At 42.1% G+C, this 14,882-nt stretch overlaps 1 protein-coding gene across 3 annotated transcripts in view; it reads left to right on the top strand.

Annotated features, from left to right (window-relative positions):
* Nucleotides 1-14,882, top strand: part of tbc1d32 (TBC1 domain family, member 32) — a 272,496-nt gene that overhangs the window by 204,302 nt on the left and 53,312 nt on the right. For 2 of the 3 annotated variants that reach the window (XM_078212743.1, XM_078212742.1), the window contains exons 27-28: nt 12,376-12,492; nt 14,178-14,234. In XM_078212743.1, the coding sequence (XP_078068869.1) occupies nt 12,376-12,492; nt 14,178-14,234 (174 nt within the window). The remainder of the gene's footprint in view (nt 1-12,375; nt 12,493-14,177; nt 14,235-14,882) is intronic. The other variant, XM_078212744.1, reaches the window with a different exon arrangement.

Raw genomic sequence — 14,882 nt, 5'->3', positions numbered from 1 at the left:
GGGGGAAGGAGGATCAGGATATTGAATTCGATGATCAGCCATGATTAAAATGAATGGCGGAGCAGGCTCGAAGGGTCGAATGACCCACTCCTGCTTCTAGTTTCTATGTTTCTAAATGGATGTTCCATCTCTTCCTCCTCCTGAGGTCCCCAACATCACTGATGCCATTCTTCAACCAATTTCATTCAGTCCACATGATATCAAGAAATTTGTTTGATAAAGTCCCCCACGGTCGGCTTATGAAGAAAGTAAGGATGTGTGGGATAGAGGGAAGTTTGGCCGATTGGATAGGTAACTGGCTATCTAACAGAAGACAGAGGGTGGTGGTGGATGGAAAATTTTCGGACTGGAAACCGGTTACCAGCGGAGTGCCACAGGGATCAGTGCTTGGTCCTCTGCTATTTGTAATTTTTATAAATGACTTGGAGGAGGGGGCTGAAGGGTGGATCAGTACATTTGCTGATGACACCAAGATTGGTGGAGTAGTGGATGAGGTGGAGGGCTGTTGTAGGCTGCAAAGAGATATAGATAGGATGCAGAGCTGGGCTGAAAAATGGCAAATGGAGTTTAACCCTAACAAATGCGAGGTGATTCATTTTGGTAGGACTAATTTAAATGTGGATTACAGGGTCAAAGGTAGGGTTCTGAAGAATGTGGAGGAACAGAGAGATCTTGGGGTTCATATCCATAGATCTCTGAAGGTTGCCACTCAAGTGGATAGAGCCGTGAAGAAGGCCTATAGTGTGTTGGCGTTCATTAACAGGGGGTTTGAGTTTAAGAGCCGTGGGGTTATGCTGCAACTGTACAGGACCTTGGTGAGACCACATTTGGAATATTGTGTGCAGTTCTGGTCATCACACTACAAGAAGGATGTGGAGACACTGGAGAGCGTGCAAAGGAGATTTACCAGGATACTGCCTGGTTTGGAGGGTAGGTCTTATGAGGAAAGGTTGAGGGAACTTGGGCTTTTCTCTTTGGAGCGGAGGAGGTTGAGAGGAGACTTGATAGAGGTTTATAAGGTGATGCGGGGGATAGATAGAGTGAACGTTCAAAGACTATTTCCTCGGGTGAATGGAGCGGTAACTAGGGGGCATAACTATAGGGTTTATGGTGGGAGATATAGGAAGGATGTCCGAGGTAGGTTCTTTATGCAGAGAGTGGTTGGGGTGTGGAATGGACTGCCTGCAGGGATAGTGGAGTCAGAAACTTTAGGAACATTTAAGAAGCTATTGGATAGGCACATGGAGTACTTCGGGATGATAGGGAGGAAATAGCTTGATCTGGGTTTCAGACAAAGCTCGGCACAACATCGTGGGCCGAAGGGCCTGTTCTGTGCTGTACTGTTCTATGTTCTATGTTCTAAATAGCTCAATAGTGCTGGATTCTGCAAAGGCTATGGGCCCTGTTAATATTCTGACAATAGTACTGAAGACCTGTGCTCCAGAACTTGCCAGACCTCTAGCCAAGCTGTTCCAGTACAGCTACAACAGTAGCATCTACTAGCAATGTGGAAAGTTGCCCAGTTATGTCCTGTCCACAAAAAGCACAACCAAGCCAATCACTGCCCCATCAACCTACTCTCGATCATCAGTAAAGTGATTGATGGAAGGGGTCATCCACAGTACTATCAAGCGGCACTTGTTTAGCAATAACATGCCCGTGGACATTTGGTTTGGGTTCCGCCAGAGCCACTTAGCTCCTGACCTCATTTAAAGCTTTGGTTCAAACCAGGACAACATAGCTGAACTCCAGAGGTGAGGTGAGAATCACCCTTCACATCAAGGTAGCATTTGATTGAGTGTGGCATCAGGAGCTCTAAAAAAACTGGAGTCAACTGGTGTTATATATTTAGGTAGTTACAATGTTGTTTAGTCTTTTTAAGAGAATGATCATGTGGTTACACCATGGCATCATCAGGGTTCCCCCACCAGGGGCGGCGCAGTAGCACAGTGGCTGTTGCTTCACAGCGCCAGGGGTTCAATTCCTGGCTTGGGTCACTGTCTGTGTGAAGTTTGCATGTTCTCCTCGTGTCTGCGTGGGTTTCCTCAGGGTGCTCCGGTTTCCTCCCGCATTCTCAAAGACGTGCTGGTTAGGTGCGTTGACCCGAACAGGCGCCAGAATGTGGCAACTAGGGGAATTTCACAGTAACTTCATTGCAGTGTTAATGTAAGCCTTACTTGTGACTAATAAATCAACTTTACTTTACGAGCTTTACAGATTTTATCCCTATACAGTGACCATCTCTTGAATAAACCTGTTTGCTGTTTCTGCTCCAAACCCTCACGTGGCACAGCTGTACTTGTTATTACACCCCACAGCATCAATACAAGATAATAGGAGTTATGGGGCTACTCTCCATAACTCCTATTATAACTCCCCATGTGAGGTAATGCATTTTGGAAGGTCTAATACAGATAGGAAATATACAGTAAATGGCAGAACCCTTAAGAGCATTGATTGGCAAAGGGATCTGGGTGTACAGGTACACAGGTCACTGAAAGTGGCAATGCAGGTGGAGAAGGTAGTCAAGAAAGCATACGGCATGCTTGCCTTCATCGGCCAGGGTATTGAGTTTAAAAATTGGCAAGTCATGTTGCAGCTTTATAGAACCTTAGTTAGGCCGCACTTGGAATATAGTGTTCAATTCTGGTCGCTACACTACCAGAAGGATGTGGAGGCTTTGGAGAGGGTACAGAGAAGATCTACCAGGATATTGCCTGGTATGGAGGGCATTAGCTATGAGGAGAGGTTGGAGAAACTTGGTTTGTTCTCACTGGAGCGACGGAGGTTGAGGGGAGACCTGATAGAAGTCTACAACATTATGAGAGGTATGGACAGAGTGCATAGTCTGAAGCTTTTTCCCAGGGTGGAAGAGTCAATTACTAGGGGGCATAGGTTTAAGGTGCAAGGGGCAAGGTTTAAAGGAGATGTACGAGGCAGATGTTTTACACAGAGAATGGTGGGTGCCTGGAACTCGTTGCCGGGGCAGGTAGTGGAAGTGGATACAGTAGTGATTTTTAAGGGGCGTCTTGACAAGTACATGAATGAGATGGGAATAGAGGCATATGGTCCCCGGAAGCGTAGGGGGTTTTAGTTAAGTCGGGCAGCATGGTCGGTGCAGGCTTGGGGGGCCGAAGGGCCTGTTCCTGTGCTGTAATTTTCTTTGTTCTTTGTTCCCCCGGTTAGAGTCATACCTAACATAAAGGAAGATGGTTGTGGTTGTTGGACATCAGTCATCTCAATTCCAAAACATCACTGTAAGAGTTCCTCAGGGTAATGTCCTCAGCCCATCTGTGTCCAACTGCTTCATCGATGACCTTCCTTGCGTCGTAAGGTCATAAGTGGGGATGTTCACCGATGATTGCACAATATTCAGCACCATTTGCGACTCCATAGACACTGAGGCCATCCATGTCCAAATGCAGCAAGACCTGGGCAACATTGAGGCTTGGGCTGAAAAGTGACAAGTAACATTTACATGACACAAGTGCCAGGCAATGAACTTCCCCAAAGAGAGAGAATCTAACCACTACCCTTTTACATTCAATGGCATTGCTCAATTCCCCACCATCAACTTCCTGGGGGTTACCATTAACTAGAAACATAACTGGACTAGCTATATAAATACTGTGGCTACTGGAGCAGGTCAGAGGGTAGGAATCATGCGGGGAGTAATCCACCTCCTGATTCCATCAAACCTGTCCACAATCTGTAAGGCACAAGTCAAGAATGTGATGGAATACTCTTCACTTGCCTGAAAGAGTGCAACTCCCAACAATGTCCAAGAAGCTTGATACCATTTGGAACAAATAGGCTGCTTGATAGGCGACCTGTCCACAAACTTTCACTCCTTCCACCACCAATGCACAGGAGCAGCAATGTGATCCTTGTACAAGATACACTACAGGAACTTACCAAGGTTTCATAGACAGTACCTGCCAAACTTGCAACCACTAACATTTCGCAGGACAAGGACAGCAGTTACATGGGACCACCAACGCCTGCAAGTTTCTCTCTAAGCCTCTCACTGTCCTGACTTGGAAATCTATCGCTTTCCTCCACTGTCACTGGGTTAAAATCCTGGCACTCCCTCCCTAACAGCACTGTCTGTGTACTTACATCGCAGGGACTGCAGCGGTTCAAGAAGGTAGCTCTCCACTACCATCTCAAAAGCAATTAGGGATGGACAATAAACGACAGTCTAGCCAACGAAGCCAAACACCCCTTGAATGAATAAAAATTAAAAAAATATTTTTTTAAAACCTTGACTCCCTTGTCTATTAAAATCTATCTATATCCCAGAGTACTTAAGGAAGTAGTCTTAGAAATAATGACTGCATTGGTGGTCATCTGCCAAGATTCTATAAACTCTTACACAGTTCCTATAGATTGGAGGGTAGCTCATGTAACCCCACTATTTAAAAAAGGAGGTAGAGAGAAAACAAGTGAGCCTGACATCAGTCGTGGGGAAAATTCTAGAATCCATTATCAAGGATTTTATAAGATAACTCATAAAAAAACAGTGGCAAAATCAGATAAGAGTCAGTACGGATTTATGAAAGGGAAATCATGCTTGACAAATCTATTGAAATTATTTGAGGATGTAACTAGTAGAGTTGAGGCAGGGGAGCTAATGGATGTATGTTTTTTTTGGCTTTCAGAAGACTTTCAACCAAGTCCCCATAAGAGATTAGCATGAAAATATAAGTGCATGGGATTGGGGGTACTATATTAAGATCGATAGAAAACTGTTTGGCAGACAGAAAGCAAAGAGTAGGAATAAACAGGCATTTTCCTGAATGGCAGGCAGTGACTAGTGGGATACCACCGGGATCAGTGCTAGGACCCAGCTATTCACAATATGTGTTAATGATTTAGATGAGGGTACTAAATGCAATATCTCCAAATTTGTAGGTGACACAATGTTGGGTGGGAGGATGAGCTGTGAGGAGGATATAGAGACCCTACAGTGTGACTGAGACAAGCCAAGTGAGTGGGCAAATGTGTGACAGATGCAGTATAATGTGGATAAATGCAAAGTTACCCACTTTCTTGGGAAAAACAGGAAAACAGATTATCTGAATGACTATAAATTGAGAGGGGGAATATGCAAAGAGACTGGGTGTCCTCAAACACTGATCGCTGAAGGTAAGCTTGCTGGTGCAGCAGGCAGTGATGAAGGCAAATGGTATGTTGACCTTCATAGTGAGAGGATTTGAGTACAGGAGCAGGGATATCTTGCTGCAATTATACAGGACCTTGGTGAGGCGACACCTGGAATATTGTGTGCAGTTTTGGTCTCCTTATCTGAGGAAGATTGTTCTGGCTTTGGAGTGAATGTAGCAACGGATTACCGGACTGATTCCTGGGATGACGGGACTGGGGATGAGGAGAGATTGAGTTAGTTAGGATTATATACCGTGGTGCACGAAAGCTGTGCGGGACCTAGTCGAGAAGAAAAGGAAAGCGTACAAAAGGTTCAGAGAGCTTGGCGAAGATAGGGATCTAGATGAGTATACAGCTTGTAGAAAGGGACGAAAGAAGGAAATTAGGAGAGCCAGAAGGGGTCACGAGAAGGCCGTGGCAAGTAGAATTAAGGAAAACCCTAAGGCGTTCTATAAATATGTGAAGAGTAGAAGGATGAGACGTGAAGGAATAGGGCTTATAAAAGGTGAAGGCGGGAAAATCAGTACGGAACCAGTAGAATTGGCAGAACTGCTTAATGAGTATTTTGCCTCGGTTTTCACAGAGGAGAAGGACATGGGTGGATGTACTGTGGGCTTGCGGTGGACTGAAAAGATTGAGTATGTGGACTTTAACAAAGAGGTTGTGCTGGAATCTTTGAATGGCATCAAGATAGATAAGTTGCCGGGTCCGGATGGGATGTACCCCAGGTTACTGTGGGAGACGAGGGAAGAGATTGCAGAGCCTCTGGCGATTATCTTTGCGTCGTCGATGGAGATGGGAGAGGTACCGGAGGATTGCGGATGTGGTTCCTATTTTCAAGAAGGGGAATAGGGATAGCCCAGGAAATTACCGACCGGTGAGTCTAACCTCAGTGGTTGGTAAGCTGATGGAGAAGATACTGAGGGACAAGATTTATGAGAATTTAGAGAGGTTTAGTATGCTCAAGAATACACAGCACAGCTTTGTCAAAGGCAGATCGTGCCTTACGGGCCTGATGGAGTTCTTCGAAAATGTGACGAAACACATTGACGAAGTGAAAGCAGTAGATGTGGTTTATATGGATTTTAGCAAGGCGTTCTATAAGGTCCCCCATGCAAGGCTTCTAGAAAAAGTGAGAGGGCATGGGATCCAAGGGGCTGCTGCCCTGTGGATCCAGAACTGGCTTGCCCAAAGGAAGCAGAGAGTGTGTATAGATGGGTTTTTTTCTAATTGGAGGTCGGTCACCAGTGGTGTGCCCCAGGGATCTGTTCTGGGACCCTTGCTGTTTGTCATTTTCATAAATGACCTGGATGAGGAAGTAGAGGGATGGGTTGGTAAGTTTGCCGACGACACGAAGGTTGGTGGGGTTGTGGATAGTCTGGAGGGATGTCAGAAGTTACAGAGGGACATAGATAGGATGCAAGACTGGGCGGAGAAATGGCAGATGGACTTCAACCCAGATAAATGTGCAGTGGTCCATTTTGGCAGGTCAAATGGGATGAAGGAGTACAATATAAAGGGAAAGACTCTTAGTACGGTAGAGGATCAGAAGGACCTTGGAGTCCGGGTCCATAGGACTCTAAAATCGGCCCCGCAGGTGGAGGAGGTGGTTAAGAAGGCGTATGGTGTGCTGGCCTTTATCAATCGAGGGATTGAGTTTAGGAGTCCGGGGATAATGATGCAGCTATATAAGACCCTTGTCAGACCCCACTTGGAGTACTGTGCTCAGTTCTGTTCGCCTCATTACAGGAAGGATGTAGAAAAGATTGAAAGGGTGCAGAGGAGATTTACAAGGATGTTGCCTGGATTGAGCGGCATGCCTTATGAGGATAGGCTGAGGGAGCTCGGTCTTTTCTCCTTGGAGAGACGTAGGATGAGAGGAGACCTAATAGAGGTATAAAAGATGTTGAAAGGCATAGATCGGTTGGACTCGCAGAGGCTTTTTCCCAGGGTGGAAATGGCTGCTACGAGAGGACACAGGTTTAAGGTGCTGGGGGGTAGGTACAGGGGAAATGTTAGGGGGATGTTTTTCACACAGAGGGTGGTGGGCGAGTGGAATTGGCTGCCGTCAGTGGTGGTGGAGGCAAACTCAATAGGGTCTTTTAAGAGACTCCTGGATGAGTACATGGGACTTAATAGGATGGAGGGTTATGGGTAGCCCTAAAAGGTAGGGATATGTTCGGCACAACTTGTGGGCCGAAGGGCCTGTTTTGTGCTGTAGTTTTCTATGTTTCTTTGTTTCTATATTCGCTGGAGTTCCGAAAAATGAGGGAGATCTCATCGAAACCTATAAAATTCCAACAGGACTAGACAGGGTAGATGTAGGAAGGATGTTTACAATAGTGAGTGAGAGTGTACAGGTCATAGCCTAAGGATAAGGGGTAAGCCTTTTAGAACTGAGAAGGGGAGAAACTTATTCACCCAGAGAATGATAAACCTGAGGAATTTGCTCCCACAGAAAGTACAGTTGAGGCTAAAGCATTGTATGTTTTCAAGTAGGTCTTGGGTTGAAAGGGATCAAAGGGTATAGGTTGAAGTTGGGATCAGGCTATTGTGTTGGATGATCAGTCATGATCAAACTAAATAGTGGAACATGCTTAAAGGGCCAAATGGCCTACTCCTATTTTCTATGTTTCTAAAAATCTGTCTAACTCTGCCTTGAATAACTTCAATGACCAAGGCTCCGCTGCTTCCTGGGAAAGAGATATCCCCATACTAGTGATCCTCTGAGAGAGAAAATTTCTCCTCATCTCATCTTAACCATTAGATGTCTTATTCTTAAACTGTGTCCCCTTGTTCTAATCTCTCCCACAAGTGGAAGCATCCTCCTGGAATCTACCCAATCAAATTGCCTCTGGATCCTGTATGTTTCAATAAGGTCACCTCTCATTCTTTTGTACACTAATGGGCCCAACTTGTGCAATCTTGCTTCATACGTGATTGAAAGTTCCTCTAGGGGTTAAATATAATGCCAAGTTTGCAAACCATTTGGTTCAGCTGCAGGGAGTTGCCAGTAAGAGAGATGGAGTTGGTGGCCAGGAAATAGTTTGTGGCAGGGACTGAAAAGAACAGCATCGGCCCTATCGATATTTACCAAGGAAATTCTTTTTATCCACTACCTGATGTCAGACAAGCAGTCTGACAATTTATTCACAGTGAAGAAGTTGAGAAAAATAGGGTGAGATAAAGCTGGATGTTGTCAGCACAATATACATTAAACTGATATGTTTTCAAATGATCTTGCCAGGGACCAGCATGAAGATGAGAAATAGGAGAGGGCTAAGGATTGACTATAGAAATTCATAGCACAGAGGGAATGTATCCCTTCTGTCTACCTTTTGCATCAGCTCTTAGCTAGAGCAGAATTAATTCTTCTATACCAACTTCCCCATAGCCCTGTTTCATCAACAACAATTTACCTACTTTTAATTTACCCTCTTTTGAATTATTCAGTAGTTTCCCAGGGCTCAGTGTTACGACTGCTGCTCTTCCTGATATGTATTAAGACCTAGACTTTGATGTAAAGAGCACAATTTTAAAATTTGTGGATGATATAAACTTGAAATATTGTGAAACATGAGGACAGAAGTATGGAACTTCAAAACAACAAAGACGGGTTGGTGGAATGAGTGGAAAAGTGGCTGATGAAATTTAACGCAGAGAAGTATGAAATGATTCATTTTGGTAGGAAGAACACAGAAGAGACGATATAGAATAAAGGGTTAAATTCTAAAGGGGCTGCAGGGCAGAGGAACCTGGTTATATATGTGCATAAATTATTGATGTCAGAACAAGTTGAGAGCAGTTAGCAAAGCATGCAGCATCCTGGGCTTTATCAATAGGGGCATCAAGTACCAAAACAAGAAAGTTATGTTAAATTTATATAGATATTGGTTTAGCCTCAACTGTTGTATTGTATCCAGTTTTCGACTCCACACTTTAGGAAGGATGCAAAGTGTGATGAAAGTGTACAAGTGATCTGTAATATATATATATATATATAAAATGTGTTTTTTTTTAATGTTGCAACAGTCAAAGTTCAGCTTTTTTCTACAGGTAGTATGTTTGGGAGGAATGCACCTCAGATGCTGGGAGAGCAGAATAATTACTCATTTCAACCTTGCAAGTGGTTATGTTGAGTAGAATTACTGGACTTTTGTTTACTTATGTTCCCCTGGGATTTCCAATTGGAGTGATTGACAGGGTCATGTGATGTTGTGGATTATGTGCAGTCCTGCATCTGTAGAAAAATGAAACAGGTGTTTGGAGAAAGGGGTTGGAGTTTGACAGTTCTTGTTGAAGTTAGGAGAATTCTGAAGGCTTCTGAAAGCTCTATATACCTCTGAAAACTCCAAGGCTATCTACACTCATTATAGCAAATATATTTGTAAATATTTGCTAACTATATTTAAAGTGGGCTTAAGTCTAAGAAAAGTGTTGCGTTTTTGGAACTGAAATAGTGATAAGTTAGAAATTAGAGTGGTTTCTTTTCATGTTTAAAGATTTCTCAACTGTTCAGAGTTAAGCTGCTGCATTTTGTTAGAGTTATACTTAAGCAGTGTTATGAATAAAGCTTGTTTTGATAAATTATCCCTAATTTGTTAGTGAATTTATTCCTGGAGCGAAGCATATTTTCCTCCCATTTATGGCAAAATAGAAAAATTGTTGGGATTTCGTCTGGCTTGCTAATGTAATTTGGGGTTCTGGTCTGGGACCCAAATGAAAGGTATGAAAGAAGGTGGCGAAAACGTTCAGCTGAATGGTTCCAGGGATCATTGGCCTGAATCTTCCAGTCTCCAGATTGCCGAAGGCCAAGAGTGGGCGTGCAACCAAAGATGCATGTCAGAACCCAGTGGAAGTCTTGACATGCAAAACTATGTGGGAATTTCCAGGAGGTTTAAACCTTGGATTGGCAATTTCCCTGTTCCCCGGACCCCTGCGCAAATGTCTCTGGTTCTAAGTTAGTTCGCTAATGTTGAATAGATTAAAACCTAGTGTAACTTCACAACTGATTTCCCCCGCATCCCCACAATAACTCCCTTAACCCATCCACTCTTCATCTGACCACCCTCCAACTGCCACTCCTCCCCTGACCACCCCAATCATTTCCCCTACTATTTGATACCCCGACTGTACTCAACAACCCCGGACCACCAGACTATCCCTGACTACCAGACTACGTTTCCTCCTGCTCCCAAACCAATTCCCCAGCCACCCCCAACCAGACAACCTCCAGACCACCTAAATAAACCTGACCTTACATTAGTGCCCCTGGCTAGCTCTATTCCACCCCGCCAACACCAACCCTTATCATCCCTCATCTCTGATTCTACTCGACTACCTCCGACCTTCTGACTATGCCCTTACTCAACCCGACTAATGCCCCCCCAACCAGAGTATTAACCCCTGACCCAAAGCACTCACCGAACCCACCAAGCTAACACACCCAGCGACCAACTCACCTACTCACCCACTCAAACACCTACCCACTCACCAACCCTCCTGCCCACCTCACCCGTCTACTCTCACACCCACTCTCTCACCACCCCACTCTCACTTCTCCCATTCACTCATCAATTTACTAAACTGCACCCGGACCTTTAAATACTTAACAGAATATACCATGAAAACGGCATGTGCCTTTGGCACTGATTCTCTTTGCAGGCCTATACCTCGATTCACGTGCTGAGGGAGTTCTTCTGTACCATGGATCAAAAGTCAGATCTTTTTAAACCTAACCAGGCAAATTCACAGTTTACTGACTGATCAGCATCAGACACAGCAGTTCCGACACTGATTGGAAGATTTGGGCCAACCTGTAAAGGCAAAGTTTGCAGGACTATGGGGAAAAGTGGAGTGGCTCGAGACAAATCGCTCCTTCAGAGAGCCAACATAGACACAAACTGCCAAATATTGTTCTCTTGTGCCATAACCATTCCATGATTCTATGATTTACTGTTCTGTTACCAGCCACTGTAAAAGGATGATATAATCTCAAAATTCTTTACCTCTCATATTTCAACCTACATCTTTGTGGAAATACCTCATCTTCCCTGCCATGAACTAGATGGAAACACACTTTTTGAGTGTTGCATTATATAACTGAATATGTTGTTTAAAATCAGAGTTCTAATATTCTTATCACAATGTAATGGAGAATTAAGTACACCTGGAAAATACGAGAGATGGGAAATTTAAAATCATCCACAATATTAATTGCTACTTAATAGTGTTCTCCTTCAGTGCACAACAGTAAGTCTAGCGTGACTGTTGCATATAAATTAAGTTCTGAACTGAACAATTTGAGCCATCAAGCCAAGCGTAAAATCAGACAGAAGGCATACTTTTATGACATTTAGGTGGTGAGTCATTCTTCCTCATTTTTATGTAACTTTTAAGCTGGAAGTCTTTAAACATTTGGCCCCAAGTCAGTAAAGCAGGTTTAATCATGTTTAGTAAGTTCATTGCCCTTGTATTGAATGTAAGAACATTGTATTTCCATCGTCATGAGCCAATATTTTGTGCTCAAAGTCCCTTTAGAACTGACTTGGAAAGAATGCAGAGGCATCAAAAATGAACTTTTCTGTTTTAAATAGCTCACAAAGGTAATAATGCAATCAAAAATATCATTCACCCATATAAAAGTTAACGAAGTCAACTTCCCAAAATTATTATTTTTAGTTCAGTAACCTTGTGGACTGATTACATTTGTATCTATCTTGGTTTTCCACTTTAACTCAGTGAGTTAGAAGTTATGGGTTTAAGTTCCACTCCAGAGATTTGAGCTTATAATCAAGGCTCAGTACAGAACAGAAGGAGTTCTACACTGTTTGCCCTCTCACGTAGGCATAAAATATCCTGTGGCACTATTCAAAGAAGAGCAGGGGAGTTGTCCCAGGTACCATAGTCAATATTTACTCCTTAACCAACATCATCAAAAGATTGTCATCATTATCTCAGAGTTGTATGTGAGACCAGTCAACTCCCATGTTCTCTGTTATTAGAAAATGAACTACACTTCAAAAGTGTTTAATTGGCTGTAATGTGCTTTGGGAACACTGAGGTTGTAAAAGGCATTATATAAATGCAGTTGTGTTCCTTATTCTAGCTGTCCGCTACAAATATTGCCTGAAACCAAATGAGGATGATATTTTTATATTTGGATAATCTTTTGCAGTGTAAATAATTGCTGATCTTCTCATTATTTAGATAATGAATTTAACAAGTTGCTAAAAAACTCAGAGAAGCAGCAAGGCTGGCTGGAGAACTGCAAAAAGCACTTCTGTAAAATCATGACATCCAAACCTGACATCATCAAGGGAAGCAGTAAGTATGCAGATCTGGACAATTACCAACATTTTGTGATCATGTGTGTCAACTTGCTTTATTATTTAAGCACAAAACTCATTTTAGCCCTGTAGTGTTTACTTAGAATGAAGCTAATTGCTTTTTGTTTATAACTGGAGAGAAGCCCTGGTGTTTTTGATTAAAGTAATGGAATGTGAGGGTCATGTGGTTATGTGATACTAGAAGTGGAAGGAGTTAGGTTTGTAGCAGAAAAACAGTAATTTTATGTTCCAATGCTGGAGGGGACTGTTAAAAGATAGAAGTCTATAAGCTGCTCTCTCTCCCTCTCTTTGAAAAGTATGACTCTGAAAAGTCTCTCTGGAACCTTCATGACTGTTACCCAAGTCTGAGCAAGCAAATATGTGATTGCTAAGTATAGTTAAAGTGTTTTAAGTCTATAAGAAAAATATGGCTTAATTGGAACTGAAATAGTGATAAATTAGAATTGTTTCCTTTCATTTTAAGCATTGTTCAACTATTAAAAGTTAAGGTACTTCATTTTGTTTTAGCTATATATAAACTGTGTTATGAATAAAACTTGTTTTGTTAAAATAATCTTAATTTATAAATAGGATCGCACCTGGAGCGAAGCATCCTATCCTCGCGTTTATGCCAAAAATTAAAAAAATGTTGAGATCTAATCTGACTTCATAATATACCATGAGGGTTTGGGTCTAGCACCCTAACATTATCCAAATATTCATTAAAAGGATATCAGTAAAATGCCTCTTTCCCGCCATACTTGAAGATAATCCAAACTGAATTCAAGACTTTGACATCAATTTAAGTCCCACACAAACAATCCTCAGGAAACAGAGTACTTATCAAAACCCTAAAAGTGGCATTGTATTGAATTATGAAATACTGACAGCCATCTAGAGGAAGTCAATGAATGTTGGAAAGTTCCACTGGGTTGGCATGCATCCATTTTTAAAGAAATGTGATAAAAAGCTAAATAAGTACTGCAGCACAAAATCCTTTGCTACCATTTGAATTGGTCTCAACATGACCGCTGAGTTTTACCATGACTTAGCCATCAATACCCAACTTTCCAAATGTATTAAGCTATCTGAACAGTTCAGCAACTTAGGAAATCACTGGCTATAGCACTTCCCTATAAATTTCTCAGCTGGTAGCTTCAAAGTCCTCAACATTGACTAATGCCAAATGTGGATTAATTCCCATTGATATGCCATCTTTAGCGCTTGCCAGTTTGAAACATTGCTTTGCCTTGGGGGTCAGTGCTGAACTATGACTTTATTTCGGTAACTAGTGGAAAACAAAAGTAGTACCATCCTCTTGGGCTGGTAGTAAGGTTGTATATACATTGTGTTCAAGCGCAACAGCTGAATCCTTCTCTCTACCATCCTCGTATAACCACCTAATGAAGATATTTCATCAATGTGCAAATGGTGTTGACATCTGTCAGGTGTATGCAAATACATCTGATTTCAAAATTTCAAAACATGTGATGGATGGAACTATCTATGAGGGCAGCTACAAGTTCTGTCTTACTCCTGATCCATCCCCAAAAGACTTCCCCTGAAATTTCTAAGTCTAGATTTTTTGTTGCCCTTTCTCTTTTTAAATACTTAACATTTTGCAGCTTTTCATGCATTCAAGAATTTAAATGTATAAACTTGCTCAGAAACCTGCCTTTTCAGAGCATGAAAGACTTCTGCAAAATCGTGATACTCAAGCAGCTAATTGCACTGCAACTCGTAAGTAAAATAGATTGTGTGATTTGTGTTAATGCACAATCAATTATCCTAATTCATTCTAAATTAGTAATCTTACTCAAACTACAAGGATGGCTGATGGAAAATTCATAATGGCACAGTAAGAGATGCTTTACCGGGATTTGAGCTAAAGCACATTGGAGCATAGTCAGGCCTATTCTACATATTACCTGGGAGTGCTCAGTGGTGAGAGTGGGTAATGAAATAGAAAAGCATATTCCATTTTACAGCACTTGATTAAGAAGAAGGATTAGAATTTCAATTAGAACTGACAGTGAATTATAAAACGAACTGGAACCTCTGTTTGAATTAACAATACAAGTCAATTTGAATTGAGACAATGGATTTCAATTTGAATTTGGAAAATAGAATGAATTGGAATTCAAGTTAGAATTGAGGAAAATAATTTAAGTGAATAACTTTGATCTGTCAGTTTGGATTGAAAAGCTAGTACAATATTTTACTAAATTGTAAAAGTATGGATGTTATCTTTACTGAACACCTGTAGCTTTGTAAAAGGAGATTAGTTCACAGAGGAACTTCTGCTAACATGGCTAGAATGTATCTCCCAAAGAAAGTGTAATCTCTGTCCTCTGAGACACTTCCTTTTCTTGCAGATTACACCAAGTG

Source organism: Mustelus asterias, chromosome 5, assembly GCF_964213995.1.
Source record: "Mustelus asterias chromosome 5, sMusAst1.hap1.1, whole genome shotgun sequence".
Taxonomy (NCBI): domain Eukaryota; kingdom Metazoa; phylum Chordata; class Chondrichthyes; order Carcharhiniformes; family Triakidae; genus Mustelus; species Mustelus asterias.
This window is presented reverse-complemented; position numbering and strand designations above follow the sequence as displayed.